Source organism: Centruroides sculpturatus, unplaced genomic scaffold (genome assembly GCF_000671375.1).
Source record: "Centruroides sculpturatus isolate CEXI.00-Female unplaced genomic scaffold, Cexi_2.0 scaffold1587, whole genome shotgun sequence".
NCBI lineage: Eukaryota > Metazoa > Arthropoda > Arachnida > Scorpiones > Buthidae > Centruroides > Centruroides sculpturatus.
In genome coordinates this window covers 90831-106897 of record NW_019385806.1, presented here as the reverse complement: position 1 = coordinate 106897, position 16067 = coordinate 90831, and the positions used below count along the sequence as shown (strand labels likewise).

General features: G+C 30.8%; 1 protein-coding gene across 9 annotated transcripts in view; it reads left to right on the top strand.

Annotated features, from left to right (window-relative positions):
- The window catches only part of LOC111642249 (poly(U)-binding-splicing factor half pint-like), a 63260-nt gene extending 50404 nt beyond the window's left edge, over window positions 1-12856 (top strand). For all 9 annotated transcript variants that reach the window (XM_023388561.1, XM_023388563.1, XM_023388558.1 and 6 more), the window contains 2 exons: window positions 12157-12506; window positions 12620-12856. In XM_023388561.1, the coding sequence (XP_023244329.1) occupies window positions 12157-12506; window positions 12620-12841 (572 nt within the window). In that variant the 3' untranslated portion in view covers window positions 12842-12856. The remainder of the gene's footprint in view (window positions 1-12156; window positions 12507-12619) is intronic.
- The last annotated feature ends 3211 nt before the right edge of the window (window positions 12857-16067 follow it).

The following is a 16067-nucleotide window of genomic DNA, read 5'->3' as shown; positions in this document are numbered from 1 at the left end:
TTAACTCTAAGAAAGTGTGCCATTCATATTCAAATATCAAATGGTAATCTTCCAACAAATCAAATTTTGCAAAGAAAAAAATGGGGGGACCAAATCTTGGCACCTTGAAAAAACTGCTTAAAGCATATTTTGTGCAGGCTGGTAACCTTGTATTGTGTAATTTTCTTATTTGAATGTCACCATAATACTGGGCTGATGGAAAGAAGGGACTGTTGTGGATGGGAATTGAAGTAAATTCAATCAAAAGTAGTCATTGACTTCCTCCTGGAATAGAGAGTGGTCAATGACTACTAATTAATACCAGTCTATTATTATTAATATTTGAAAAATGTTGGATAGGTTGTGATGGCCCACATGTGATCAAAGTTGCTAACCATAACATCTGAAAGATTTCATATGATTTGTTTAAATAAAAAAAATTGTGTAAGATTGCTAGAATAATTGATTCTATGTGATGATAAGTGTTTATATTTCTGCAACAGATTATATAAACTACTTGGGAAGTATGTCCTCATAAATATTGTGTTTATAGAAAAAATATTGTAATTAGTTTCATTATTTAATTACAGCAATATGACACATGAGTGATCTGCCAAGGGAATGCATCCCTGGAAGACTTATATGAAGCTGGTCCCTATTTAGGTGTTAGTAATGTGGAGAAAACCCAGAAAAATCCACATCATTAGCCATGCCCAAACTGACTACCAGTGTGTTTTATTCACTTGGCTACTGGAGGACACTCATTTAAATTAAGAAAGTATCATTTGGAAATGAAAACGCTCAAGTTGTTAGTTGTGGAAAATTAAATACTTAGACTTTACACAGGGTAATACTGTTCCATGCATGCAAGTGCTATATGCTCTCCGTTGCAAGAATGATATAGCACATCTATCTTGCACTATATCATTATCACATTAAGTAAACGTAATACAGTGAAAACTGCTTAGGTGACCACCTGCATTCAACGGGCAAAAATTTCTGGCACCGAATAGTTTATCCATAGAATCTTCAAATAAGTTACCTGTGTTAAACAACCACCTGTGTAATGCAACCGTGGGCATTGATTTTTGGTCCAAAACAACATACAACAACTGTAATAAGTGACCATTTCCACGAATATATCTGGTCTAAACTATTGTTCAACGTTTCCTCCTTCCTAATATAATGAATTAGTGTAGCAACACCATTTCAGTTTGTTTGAAAAGCGAAAGCAATGCAAAGTGCTGTCATTAGAAGGTCGTGTTAAAGTTATCACAACAGCAATTAGCAGCAAAGTGTAACTGTGGGAAAACTAAATTTATTTTACCGTAGACCTACAGTATTGTCCTTGGGGGTATAAAATATTGTACACGATACAATTAATCGGCTGATCTCATCGTTTGATAAAATTTATTTTTGTATGTTTTAAATACATAATTTTTAAATTTATTTTTTATTGTGTTCTTTATCCTCAGTTAGAAAAGAGTTTGTACAGACTATAAATTGATAAATTCAATTTTCTTTTTCTTTTTTTTTTCACTATTCTCATTTATAGTTTAAAAATAATTTGCTGTATTCTTTAGTTATAGATATTGTAGGCCTCAAAAATCAGAAGAAAATGCAGATATGTTGCTTAATAATTAACGTTGGCATTGGTTTTTTTATTTGCCACAGGGTGTATGTTGGAAGCATCAGTTTCGAACTGAAGGAAGACACTATCAGGCAAGCTTTTCTTCCATTCGGTCCAATAAAGTCTATCAATATGTCTTGGGATCCAGTGACGCAAAAGCATAAAGNATAGGAAAAAAAACAATATTTTTATAATAAATAAATATTTTATTGAATTATATATCGATCATTTTGGTCAATACCTGTTGTCATCATTTCTGGTAGTAGCATGATTTCACATTCATAAAAGTTTTGATCGTTGCTTACAAAAAACTGATTTTAAGTGATTTTTGACATTGTCATTTCAAGTAAATGTCTTACAGTTAAAAAAAAATTGTATAGACTGGAACAAGTAATAATCTGAGTGTGCTCAATCTGGCAAATATGGTTGGTGTGATAGCACGTCCCATCTAAGTTATAACAGTTTCTGACGAGTTACCAAACTTGTGTGAAATTTGGCATTTTCATGGTAAAACACTACATCTGTTTTGTTGATCAATTCTGGCCTTTTCTGTTTGATGATATTACTCAGTTTGTTTATTCGATGGCAGTACACTCTCAAATCAATTGTTAAATTGTCTGGTAAAAGCTCAAAAAAAAAAAATTTTCTTAAAATCCCACCAAAGATAGCATCTCTCCTTAAGAACATGTGGAACCCATATATTGAGCTTTGAAATGAAACTAACTTGTTTCAAGTAATCATAAACAGTTCAATTTGACAAATTTAATCTCTTAGTGATTTCACATGTTGTTATTCGGCAGTTTGCTTCAATCGGTACCTTTACTTTGTTTTCATTGGCTTTAACTGGCCATCCAGAACGTGGTGCATCTTCAGTATTGAAATTGCGAGAATGAAATTTTGTAAACCAGTTTTGGCACTGTCATTCTGTCAACACATCATCTCCATATATGTACTACAATTTTTTTCTTGCTTGAACAGCATTTTGATTTTTTGGTAATAAAAAGCAAAATATGCCAAAAATGATGCTTTCAATTTTCCATATTTAATGGGACATCAAAAAATAAAACAATTATACAGAGTCAAGCAAAATTTTTTTACAAATAAGCCTTAAAATGTCAGCTATCAAAGTATATAATGAAAATTTGGTTTAAAATGAAATTGGCTGGTAAAAATACATCTAATTCCTCTAGTAATAAAAAAAAACTAAATTACTTTCTGAACAACCCAATACTTTAAGTCTCTTTTTATGCCTTAGTGAATTTAATCACATATAAGAAAACAATTTTTACATTTATTATGAAGGTAATACATACAATAGTTCTAAGAATAAAAATATGTATTGTGGTTACATTTTAATATGAATAGTTTGTAAGATTTCAAAGTTAAATGATGAAAGGGAACAGAAACAAATCATTTTTAAACTTTTTTAAAAAATCCTTTAAAATTTTCTGTTTTATAGCAGTTTCTCCTTTCTTTGCTATAATAATCCACAGTCACCTCAGTATCATTTTTCATTAGCAGTCTTTATAGATGTGTCAGACTCTCTCCCTTACCCATGGCTGTCCTCATTGTGATCCTGGACAAACCCACAATGAGCATGGAAAAAAGGCCCTCTTAGTTCCCAGTGGGTAGAAATGGTTAAAAACAATAGTCACCTCAACATCAGCCACTTGCTGTGAAAGTACTATAGTATTTACATGCTTTGTACAGTACATTCATGGTAAAACTTGTGTGAATTACCGTCGACCCCCCTATAAGATATAGATACGTTCCAATTTATTAGGAATCCGATTTCTTACAAGTCGTTCCAATCACAGCCCGACACGTGTCAAGTTTATGGACTACGGCTGATTGAAAGGTTTTCTTCCATAAAATTAATCGATTCTACACTAATCCGACTCAACATTTCCAAAATACGTATATTTTTTCGTAGTTTTATAGGAATCGTAATTATAGGGAGGTCGACTGTATAAGAAAAGTAGTGTACAGTAGACCCCCTCTACACTGTAGATAATTCCGTGTTATATGAATTCCATGTTGTACGAGTCACTTAGATTTTACAAATACGTGAGCCGTTCACAGCCCGGCACACTTATTTGTAAAATCTAAGTGACTCGTACAACATGGAATTCATATAACACGGAATAATCTACAGTGTTATAGGGGGTCTACTGTATTCACTTGCAGGTTTATGTGAAACCTCAATTAATCAGGGTTCAAGATGGTGGCCCATGCTTATTGTAATCACTTTGATATCTGCCTAAACTGATAACATTGAGGTCAGTATATAATGCTACAGTTAGTGGGATTTTAAGTTTTATTGATTCTGACATTAAAAAGATACATTAAAACAATTATCAAATGTAACATGAAGATTTATAAATTATTATTAACTTGCATGTTTTGGGATGTGCTAATTTTGATACCATTAAACAACTGATAACAATATCTACAATTACAGTAAGTAAATTTTTCTGTAATTTTATAAACAATAGACTAATATCCTGAATTATATATGTCATTAAATTATTTTACAATTGACGTTTATCACTATTGTAATATTTTATGTATTATGCAGTCAACTTTTATTTTTTCTTAAACTTTAAATACTGTTTAGTCTTAAAACAATAACACACATCACTGGATAATCTGTAGACTCGCTAGACTAAAGTTTAGCCTTGAAGTGGAATGATGATAAATTATATACTAAATACCATAATTGACTATAAATGCCATACAATTATTCACTGGTGTTAAATGCAGAATATAAGGAAGAACTCTGTAACATATGTAACAGATTCTTTTGATTTTTGAGCTTTTTTGTATGGACTGCTTATATTGTGATGAATATGCATATAAAAATTTAGCAGTTGAAGTGCATGATTTAATCTTAGTTTTGTGACAATGCTGAAGGGCCCCCTATGCTTTGGCACCACGTAACTGAAGTGTTGATGTCACATTGGTGATGACTAGTTTGTCAGGATTGACACCAGTGTTTTAAGGAACACAGAAACCTCAATGGCCTTTTCGTTCATTTTATGCGAACAGTTGCATGTGTAGGTGCCCGGATTCGGGATTGAGATGGCCTGAGAGACAGCGTATCCGGAGAAAAAGAAAAGTACATTCGACTACTGCATTTCTAAAAATTTACCTGTTTTATTGTATAGACTACTTACACATATACATATTCGAACTTACAGTATCGCAATAAACTATATCATTCCTAATTAAATCAGATTCCTAACTGAGAGAGAGTTTACAATCGAATGTGACATAGATAGACCGTATTGGTGGTGGATGCTTCAGTTCTGTAGATTTGGTAGATGGTCCTTTCCTTTCCTGAGAATTCACAGATGCCTTCTAAAGTAAGATGATATCCAATCCAATAATCCAAGCAATGTCCAAATGGTGGAACAACTGTCTGAGAAGGTTGGGACTTGCTTCCAATGAGATAGCAAACCCAAACCCCAACTCTCTCGAGATGATTGATGAACTTTCCTGTCATCATTGATCCCGTTCTTTTATTTTGGGGGACCTCCCCTCGCTACTCTTGCCCTTTTTTGGAAATTTCAGAGTTCATGTCCAATAGTGATTTTGTTTCGTTAGGTTCTCTGTGACACATCCAGATGTCACCTCTGGACAAGGAAGCAAGTCCGTGGGAGAAGATATAATCACATCTTCCAACAACAAAGTTTTTGCTGGAAAGAATTTTAACAGATTTTAATTTTGAAAAAAATATTCTTTTTTTTTTCGTCCAAAAAATTTTTGGACGAAAAAAAAAAGTCTCACAGTTTCTGTTAACTTTGGTTTTTTATTTTGATTTATATTTAGTTTGGTTTCATTATCATCCTTTTCTGGTCATCTTTTTAAATATTTAATTTTACTATAGTAAATAGTTTAGGTAAATTTATTTTACTTTTTCAGAAAGCACTTTTAGAAAAACTGGAAACAAATATCCTATCACACTACACCTTACTTTTCTGTCACTAGTTTAATCAAATCAAGCAATTATTTATTGTGACATCTTTACAATGCTAGGCTGCAGTTTTAATCATATTTTTAATTTATTTAATTTAAAATATATGCTCTTGACCTCAAATTAGTAGTGGCTTGCCCATGTACATCATTCTCTTCCTTTAACAATAGTCATGCCAGTCATCCATCTAACACCTTTGGGGAGAGAATATTTGAATTGAAATAATGTGAGTTCTGGTTTATATTGGAAGTTTATATATAGTTAATCAGGAATGTCTTGCCCCTATATTCCATATCTAACCTTGTCTTTCATCTATCCAACTCCATTCTCGAGATTAAGGAAAGACAGACGGACGACAGTGGGAATTTATAATCTACAATTTTTTAAATTGCAGTTAAAGAAACGTTTTTGACTGTTCAGGGATCGAAAACATTTGTACTGATTAAACTAGTGCTGGAAATGTGTGTAAGTTGTAGTGTGATTAGTATTATTTTTTCAATGTAGTCATTTGTTTTAACTCAAACTGTAACACAAGTTTTTTTTAATTAAATGTGTTTATTTTGGTGTGCATATTCAAAAAGACTTACCACCCTTGACCCAAACTATTGTTCACTAATGAAGGATCTTGCAAATTTTGAGATATATAGTTATAGTTTGTATTATAATAACCATAAGTTTTATTATGAATTTTTCAATGTATCCTAATTCCTTATTGTCCATATTTATAACAACTTAGCTTTAATTGTAGTAAAGGTTTTATCAAGTTATTTTAAGCACTGCATAGATTTGAACTTATTGACTAGTATGATGGGGTCCAAATGTAATATGACATAAACTTCCCGTTAATCATTTTCAGAATCTGCCAAAGCGAGAGACTCTCTAAATGGAAGATACTTTGGAGGAAGGATTGTAAAAGCAGAACTGTATGACCAGACACTATACGAGGCCAATGACCTGTCGGGCTGAAGGTTCCCCATTTTTAACTGCATCGATGTACATTTTGTGAATTAGATATGTCCGTTAATGTCGACCGTAATTTTGCCGAGAAGAAACCGTATACAACTTCCAGCAAAATGCCTAGAGAGAATGTAGTGTGAAGAATGTGTTCAGTGAAAATGTAAATTCTACTCGTTTCTTATCTTTTGTAATGTTCTCCATTTTCATTTCCCCCATTGTAAAGTTTTTTTCACACACCATATTTTACACATTCTTTTATTAATAAATTTATTCTCTAAGAAAACTCATCATAACACTTTTTTTAAACTAAAGACTGAAATATGAAATGTCAATTTAGAAGAGAAGTGAAAATTAGCCCTTTGTCAAGGCAGATGGTTAATTTATCGTTAAAATTTTAGATAGTACATGACTGCGATTACTTTGGGAGTGAATAAATGACAAATCAACATTGAGTCAATTGCTCTGATTGACAGTCTCAATTAAAAATTTAAAGATAAAGAAACTGACAAAAATTAGAAGGTATATATATATATATTAATACTTTAAAATAAATAAAGAATTAATTGTTTTATTTTAAAGAATTTTTTACTTGTTAATTGGAATATTTCTATTGGTTCTTTATTTTTAAAAATCTGTATACACCAGAATAACCCAAAATTTCAGTGACTACAGCCATGTTAGAAACAATAACGAATAACAGCAAAAATACATTTGAAAACATTATAGTGTTTATGGAAACACTAAACACTATCCATTTAACAAGATTGTGGAATTCATCATTGTATCAGGCAGTGTGAGGTGTAAACAAATGCAGACTCAGAAGGCCCCATTTATGGAACAAAATCCATATTGCATGCTACTGTATAATGTCCAGTACTAATACTGGATCGTATGCAGGGCCCGTTTATACAAATTTACACAACAAGGCCTGTATTACATGGTACTTAATATTGCACTTGGTTGCCAGATTGATGTTGGAGTATCGTGGATTTATTCAAGTGCATCCAAGGCCACTGCAAGCCCAAGGCTTTAGGCAAAAGCATTGGTTAGTCGAAATTGAGCGTAAAGAATTAAGAACCGAAAATGTATTATTTCCAACAATTGTTTTCTATGCCCTCAACTCATTAGGAATTACTTAATTTAGATAAAATTTTTGCTTTTTGGTTATGTTACATAAAGAATACAATGTTCTGCGTCTATGTTACCATTTGGCTGTGGAGCTGGAAATCACCTGGTGAGTTCTAGAGACAGGTGAAATTAATAGTTACCATACGCTTAATTTTTGGTCACCAGATTATATAACACTACATATAATACAGAATAATTAGTGGTATTTTTATCATTGAAAGTTAAAGAATTTTTGAAATAAAGAAATATTTCAATTTAAATGGTGCATAGTTATGCATAAAAATTACATTTAACATTTATGTAGTTTTCATAGTTAAGAAAATGCATTGCTGGTGCTTTATGGCATTAGCTGTACCTGCGTTTGTTTTGATGTTGGAAGAAATTAATTATAAAAGAAAAATACGAGGCAGCAGTAGTTACACTAAAATCATAAAATGTTTTGTGTCTAATAATACGATTCTTGATTAATATTAAACGATGTGCCAGATTATATAATGATTACATATAGTAATTGGTGTAGAGATAGGCGATTAAGTCGCCATGTCAAATTCAAAAATTGTAAATGTATTACGAGATAGCGACTTAAGTGCTACATCTACTGCAAATTACTCTATATCCAATTATAAATAGCCCGATATAATTAGGCATATCGTTTTGGCATTTATCAAGTACCAGTAGTACGTAAGAAATCCATTTTATTTTCCCGGCTCTTATCTAAATATATAAAATTGCTTGTCCTGACTGACTGATTCATCATCGCCCAGAGCAAACCGCTTAACCTAGAGAGGTGAAATTTGGTAGACAGTTAGGGTACGTCATGAAAACGCACTAAGAAGGGATTTTCCGAAATTCCCCGCGGGGGGAGAGGGAGAGGATTAAGGCTTAACCGGAAAAACGGCTTCTACTGTACTATTTTAGATACGATTTTTTAATACACCTAAGTACTCAATAAAGACTAAACGTAGTTTTCAACTACGTTTAGTCTTTATTNGAATTAGTCTAGAATCGATTAATTTTATGAAAGAAAACCTTTCAAACAGCCGTAGTCCGTAAACTATGATTCCTACAAAATTGATTCATAAAGAACGGAACGTATCTACCGTCTTATAGGGGGATCTACTGTATATATATATAAAGTTTTTCTTAAGTTATTGTTACATTATGTTATGTAAGTTTTAGTATCATTTCCCTTCTCCCTCTCCTCTGCCACCAGTTTATGCCTCCACCAACATCTGTCCTCAAAGGTAAAGTGGCAAATAAAACTACATTTTTTTAATTAATTTATTATTCTATTATTATCAAATTATTCTATTATGGTTATTTATACATTTACTACTACAAAACGCATTACTATAGTTATTTTTTTCAATGTATTACTTAGCTTTAATTTGAGTGTGTTTTTTGTGTTGGAACGAATTATTTGGTTTTACATGTAATCTTATGGAGAAAAATGATTCACCTTACGACATTTTCATGATACGATCTCAGTTTCAGAACGAATCAATTTCGTATCCTGAGGTACCACTGTAGATAGAAATTAATTGATGTTTTAGTGTAGGATGTTGTATATGACATTATCTAAGTTAAATGTGAACATAATTACTGAGTTTCGTAGCAATTGGTTGAACAGTCTAGGAGTGTATAGCAAACAAACATCCTCATTTGTATATAGATTACAGATTGTTCTTTCAAATTTATATCATCAAGTAACCAACATAATATTTTTAAAATTTAAAAATGTTTTAAATTTTGACAGTTGATATATTTACTATGGGATTCTCTTTGAATGCCTGTCTCTGGCATTTTGTGATGCTTTTCTCCATGATGCATTTTATAATTCTTCATATAAACATATTAGTTTTAAATTATTTCTTAAAATAATTTTTAAAATATAAATGTAAAAATTATATGCAGCTATCAGTAAAAGAAGCAAGCATCTGTACTAATTGTCAGAACATTAAAATTAAAAGGATATATGGTAAAATTATGATTTATCTAATTGATTTTAAGTAATTTAAAATAATATGGTTTTATAGAGGAAGAAAACAACCAAGTTTTATTGCAGGTGTAAAAGTTATTTCTCTAAATATGTTTGTAGCTGATTTGAAAAATTGAATACAAAGTTAGTCTCTAGCTATAACATTGAAAATATTCTGTGAACTGCACTGTGTATTATTTACATTTCTATTAACCAAGTAACTTTTAGTTGAATTTCAAAAAGAAATTTTTTCATATAAGTCTTTTCTATAAATTTTACTTAACTTTAATTCTTAACATTTCATATAAATTATACATTTAGGGACAAATTTTGAAGAATTTTAATATTTTTGTGTTTTATGATTCTTATTTATGTGTGCTTTCCTGAATATAAATCTGAGTGAGTCACATTGACATATTAACTGGACATTAAATTAATTTTTATATCCCATGATTGTTAATTGCTTTTTTTAATATTCTTCTTGTCAACAGTCTGTCTTTGTTTAAATTGTAAAAAAAAAAAAAAATGCAGATTTTTGGAAAGTTGGAAAAACACTCTCTGGGTAAGAAAAGCATCAAGGACATGCAATAAACAAATGTTTCTCAAACTTCACTTTCTGACAAATCCCTTAAGAAAGGAAACTTTTAACATATATGTAGAGTAGAATGTAGTTATTAAAGTAATATTAAAAATAATCATTATTTTAAAATATATATGTATAAGAATAATAAATGTCTTTGTTTTAGAAAATAATTTAAATTAAATGATTTTATATTTTTTAATTTAAACTTGGAGGTATTTTTAATTACAATAAATATTATAAAAGCACTTTTTTATTCCATGATGTAATATGCTTTTTTGTTTTTCTGGAAATTTAAAGATCTTCAACTCTTACTTGCAATTTCCAAGGATCTGCAAGTAACAATTAAGAAACACTATTTTGCCCAAATGCTCAAGTGTGAAAATTTCTAGTGCAGTAGTACATACATTAAATTGATGGGAGTTTGTCTTTGCACTGATTATGAAAGTATCAACTGCCACTTCACAGAATGTGAAAGACCAGTTGTTCCACTTCTTTCCAATGTTAAAAGCATTTTTATATGCTTTTAGAAGAAAATGACTGTCAATGCCTAAGTTGTCTCTATTTATTATAAGAAAATAGTTTTTCCCCCTGTTCTATTACTAAATACACACTGATTTTTTGGTGTTAATTTAGTTTAATCCAAACATGTGCAAGTACTTTCAACATTTTGCACATATTGTCTTCAGGTGAAATAGAATGTACTGTATTTAGAATGAGAACAAAATTTTAAATTGGATATATGTTAATGAATTTTAAAAAGATGTTCTTAATTGAAATTTGCACTTTTATGATGATTTTTGAACAAAATTTATAAAATCATTTTTTCAATGCAAGTAAAAGCAATGTGTTGTGAATAGGAAACAATGTACAAATATAGAAAGGAAACATTAAAGAAAAAGTGTAGAAAATATAACTTCATTATATTTTCTGCTATGATTTAAAGTTTTGAAAAGTGACAACCACAATTCAGGGAGTTCAAGCATAGATTTATTTCATGAGCTTAATGTTGTTATATAAAAATGTGTATTTATTAATTGTAATAATTTGGAGCTGAGTGTGTTCATCAGTTTTATTTCCTGTTCTACAAAATAACTTGCCAATTTGAGGCATTATAGCAAAGAAAATAAAAGCATATGTAAAAAAGTGAATGTATTTATCTTTATGCAATTATGTATAATACGAAATTAACATAGAAATTATTATAAATACAACCTACAGGTTTCATGTAATGGTGAATGAAGTCTTTATTTTGCAAAAGTTAAGAAAATTCCGAAGGGAACACTGTTAGCATTTTTAATTTTAATCAGGGCTGTGGAGTCGGAGTCATGGAGTTTTGATGTTTTAGTCGGAGTCGGATGGTAAGGAAAAGTCAGAGTTGGAGTTGGTAGATTTTTACGCGACTTCCACAGCCCTGGCAGGGCTGTTGAGTCGGAGTTGTGGAGTTTTGGTGTTTTAGCCGGAGTCGGATGATAAGGAAAAGTCGGAGTTGGAGTCGTTAGATTTTTACGCGACTCCACAGCCCTGATTTTAATTAAATTTATTCGATTTCTTTAAACATAATTATTCCAACTCTGTTTATCTAAAGTTAAATATGTTTATTATGACAATTATTGGTCTTTGCAAATATGTAGTCTGTCTGTTTTCTTGAATATAAAAATGAAAGGTAATATTCAGTATAGTAAACAATATATTTTTAAATTAAATGAAACAAATTTCAGTATATTCTCCTGCTTCATATGCTTCAGTTTAATAAATAGCAAGTGAAATTGCAGTATTTTATGCTCTTTATCAATAAGAAATTCTTTTGTTATTGTGAGCTTTGTGTTAACAATAAATTTTTAAAAATATTTTATTATTATTATTATTATTATTATTAAGCTAATAACATTAAAAAACTTTTAATTAATGAAAATATCATTCAACAGGTGTAACGCCAGTTAGGCCTCCAGTTGCAATTCCGCCACCTGGTGTAGTTACAAACTTACCTGTGGCCACAACCACAGCTACTACAGGTTTGCCAACAGTGATACCCGAAATTGCACCTTTGACTCCCCCCACAGTCGTTACTCCGACTTCTTTAGATATCGTTACACCTACAGTAATGTCTTCACCTTTGGAGCAGCAACCATCAACTTCTCAAAAACAGCAAGAAGAATTAGAAAAGAAATTAGTTGAAGAACAAGAACCACAGACTTTACAGCAACAAGAAAATATGATGATTAAGGGGTCTAATGCTCGTCATATGTTAATGCAAAAATTAATGAGGCGGAGTGAGGTAAAATTTAAAATATATATGTATTTAAATTAAATTACAAAATTATATATATATATAATTTTTTTTTAATAAAATTTATGTGGAAATCATAAATAAAATTTTATATCAATTAGTCTTGTGTCCTGATTTTGAGGAATATGGTTGGAATAGAAGACCTAGATGATGAACTAGAATCCGAGGTGACTGACGAATGTGGAAAGTATGGCATAGTCAACAGAGTCATCATCTATCAGGAAAGACAATCAGAAGATGATGATGCTGACATCATTGTTAAAATTTTTGTAGAATTCAGCTCACCACATGGTAAAGTAGAAAATTTTACTTTTAGGTTTTAATAGGGTGTTCAGAATAACTTGATCCAAGTTCTTTCTTGCTTTAATAACTTTTCATTGATAATTACTATTGAAGTTTAATGTGAAAATATATATATACAATAAATAACAAATGCTTTGGTGATCTGAGATAATGTGAACCAATGCTAGCTTAGGTAACCAAAAAAGTTGAAAACTTGTCTAAAATAGACAGTCATGGCCATTTTGGTTTAAAAATAATTAATATGATAGATTCACATGCTATTATTGGGTTGTTTGGGAAGTAATTTTGTTTTTTTTTCCATAGAAAAAAAAACAATATTTTTATAATAAATAAATATTTTATTGAATTATATATCGATCATTTTGGTCAATACCTGTTGTCATCATTTCTGGTAGTAGCATGATTTCACATTCATAAAAGTTTTGATCGTTGCTTACAAAAAACTGATTTTAAGTGATTTTTGACATTGTCATTTCAAGTAAATGTCTTACAGTTAAAAAAAAATTGTATAGACTGGAACAAGTAATAATCTGAGTGTGCTCAATCTGGCAAATATGGTTGGTGTGATAGCACGTCCCATCTAAGTTATAACAGTTTCTGACGAGTTACCAAACTTGTGTGAAATTTGGCATTTTCATGGTAAAACACTACATCTGTTTTGTTGATCAATTCTGGCCTTTTCTGTTTGATGATATTACTCAGTTTGTTTATTCGATGGCAGTACACTCTCAAATCAATTGTTAAATTGTCTGGTAAAAGCTCAAAAAAAAAAAATTTTCTTAAAATCCCACCAAAGATAGCATCTCTCCTTAAGAACATGTGGAACCCATATATTGAGCTTTGAAATGAAACTAACTTGTTTCAAGTAATCATAAACAGTTCAATTTGACAAATTTAATCTCTTAGTGATTTCACATGTTGTTATTCGGCAGTTTGCTTCAATCGGTACCTTTACTTTGTTTTCATTGGCTTTAACTGGCCATCCAGAACGTGGTGCATCTTCAGTATTGAAATTGCGAGAATGAAATTTTGTAAACCAGTTTTGGCACTGTCATTCTGTCAACACATCATCTCCATATATGTACTACAATTTTTTTCTTGCTTGAACAGCATTTTGATTTTTTGGTAATAAAAAGCAAAATATGCCAAAAATGATGCTTTCAATTTTCCATATTTAATGGGACATCAAAAAATAAAACAATTATACAGAGTCAAGCAAAATTTTTTTACAAATAAGCCTTAAAATGTCAGCTATCAAAGTATATAATGAAAATTTAGTTTAAAATGAAAATGGCTGGTAAAAATACATCTAATTCCTCTAGTAATAAAAAAACAAAATTACTTTCCAAACAACCCAATAATTGCTTCAATCACTACTAAAATATTTTATAGATTCTATGTATCATGTTTAAGTGTTTAAGTTAGTTAATTCATGATTTTCATCAATACACAGTATTTACCCTAATGTAAGAGTAATTTTGTTTTAGGTTTTGGTATGTCTGAAAATAGGGTATCTTAGATTCAATGTAGTTTGACATAATTAGTGACATCAAGTGCCTTGTGTCTTATTTTTCTGTAACTAATTCCATTGTGCCATTTTAATATTTAAGAGGTCAACTGAGCTCAGTTTTGTTAGTCTATTACAGTAATGTCATAAGTAGATGAAATTCCCAGAAAAAGTTGTGCAGCACTCTTTCAAGAAAATGTTGCACTTCTGATGCTTTAAAAGGCACCAACATATGATTTCATGTGGGAAGATGTAAACATCAAATTCATGGTTGATTACTGTAGTTTTAATTTACTAAAACTAAAACTCAGGTACATTCCTCAGTATTAGGTTTTGTTGTTGTGTGACTAAAACAACATTAGTATGGTTTAGAAGAGCCTAACATGATGAATGAAGAAGTTTCTGGATTTTGATATCATAGAAGACAGTGAAATAAAACTTATTTGCAAAAAATATTAAACAAATTTATGTCAACAGAAACACTTCTGTCGTCATAAATTTGTCTTGAGTTAGCATGAAGAAATTAACATAAATCTTAGATTCAAATAAACACAGTAAAATGTTCATTTGTGAATTAATAAAGATCATAAATTTAAAAAGAATTGCTGGTTTAAAGTCAGTAAGAGAATGTATATACTGTTGTATCATGCCTGTTTTGATATATGGTATGATAAATACAGGAGAGAAAATATATAATTAAAAAATAGAAGCTCTTTAAACAGATAATTCTGTAATATTTTATATTAAAATGATATAGACCTGCAAAATTAAATACATTGCATTCTGCTTAACTGGGATACATTGGGATTAATTCATTTTGGCCCAATAAGCAGCTGCCCCAATTAAATGAACTAATAATAAATTGTACAATAAAATATGTAATACATAGGTAAAAAGTAATAATTAGGTACCTATTTTAAACCAAAATACAGAAAATATTTGTACTATAAATTTGCCAGACTCACGATGATAACTGATTCGCATAATGCTAGTGTTGCAAAATATTACTAGCGATGTGAACAAGGGTTAACCATTTGATCTGTCCCTGATTGAACAATTTTTCCTTTCTTTCTTTCTTTTTAGTTAGATCATGTTCTAACTAAAAGGGGAGTAAGAAAAGGGTTCATCCAAAAGTCATTTTACAGTCTTCCTTTGAGCACAGTTTCCTTTACTTGGAGATGGGCCACTTCAGCAGGAGTGTCCATAGAATCTGCCAGCTCAATGCTGGTCTCAACAATCGGATGGCTGCTGTCTGAATCTGGATGTAATCATGCATGCAATACCTTCCAAGGGAACTTTAGTTGTCTTCCAACTCAGTTGAGAGACCTCAAAAAATTGTCTGGCGACCTTTGTTCCTTCACTTTTAAAAGGGGATTATTCGGTCCAATCCAGAGCAGGGTCAGTAGCTCATATTCAGGCCTGCCTCAGACAAAATCCTTGTGTGATGCATCCTGCTATGCTGACCCCCTCCAGAAAAACTGAACTGCCTGAGCAAGACAAAATCTCTTTGTCTCTGCCACTCATTAGGCCTACATGACATTAGTGTATGTAGTGCCTACATATTTTTGGAAGATTACTAAAATATATCAAAAATTGCTAAATTCCTTTTCTGCTACTGTCCCAATTAAGCGATTAAATTACGTATTAGTTTATTAGTTTGGCCGAATAAAATGGCTACCCCGATTAACTTGTATCCCAATTAAGCGGAATACACTGTAAATTAAATTGTGAGTTCATGT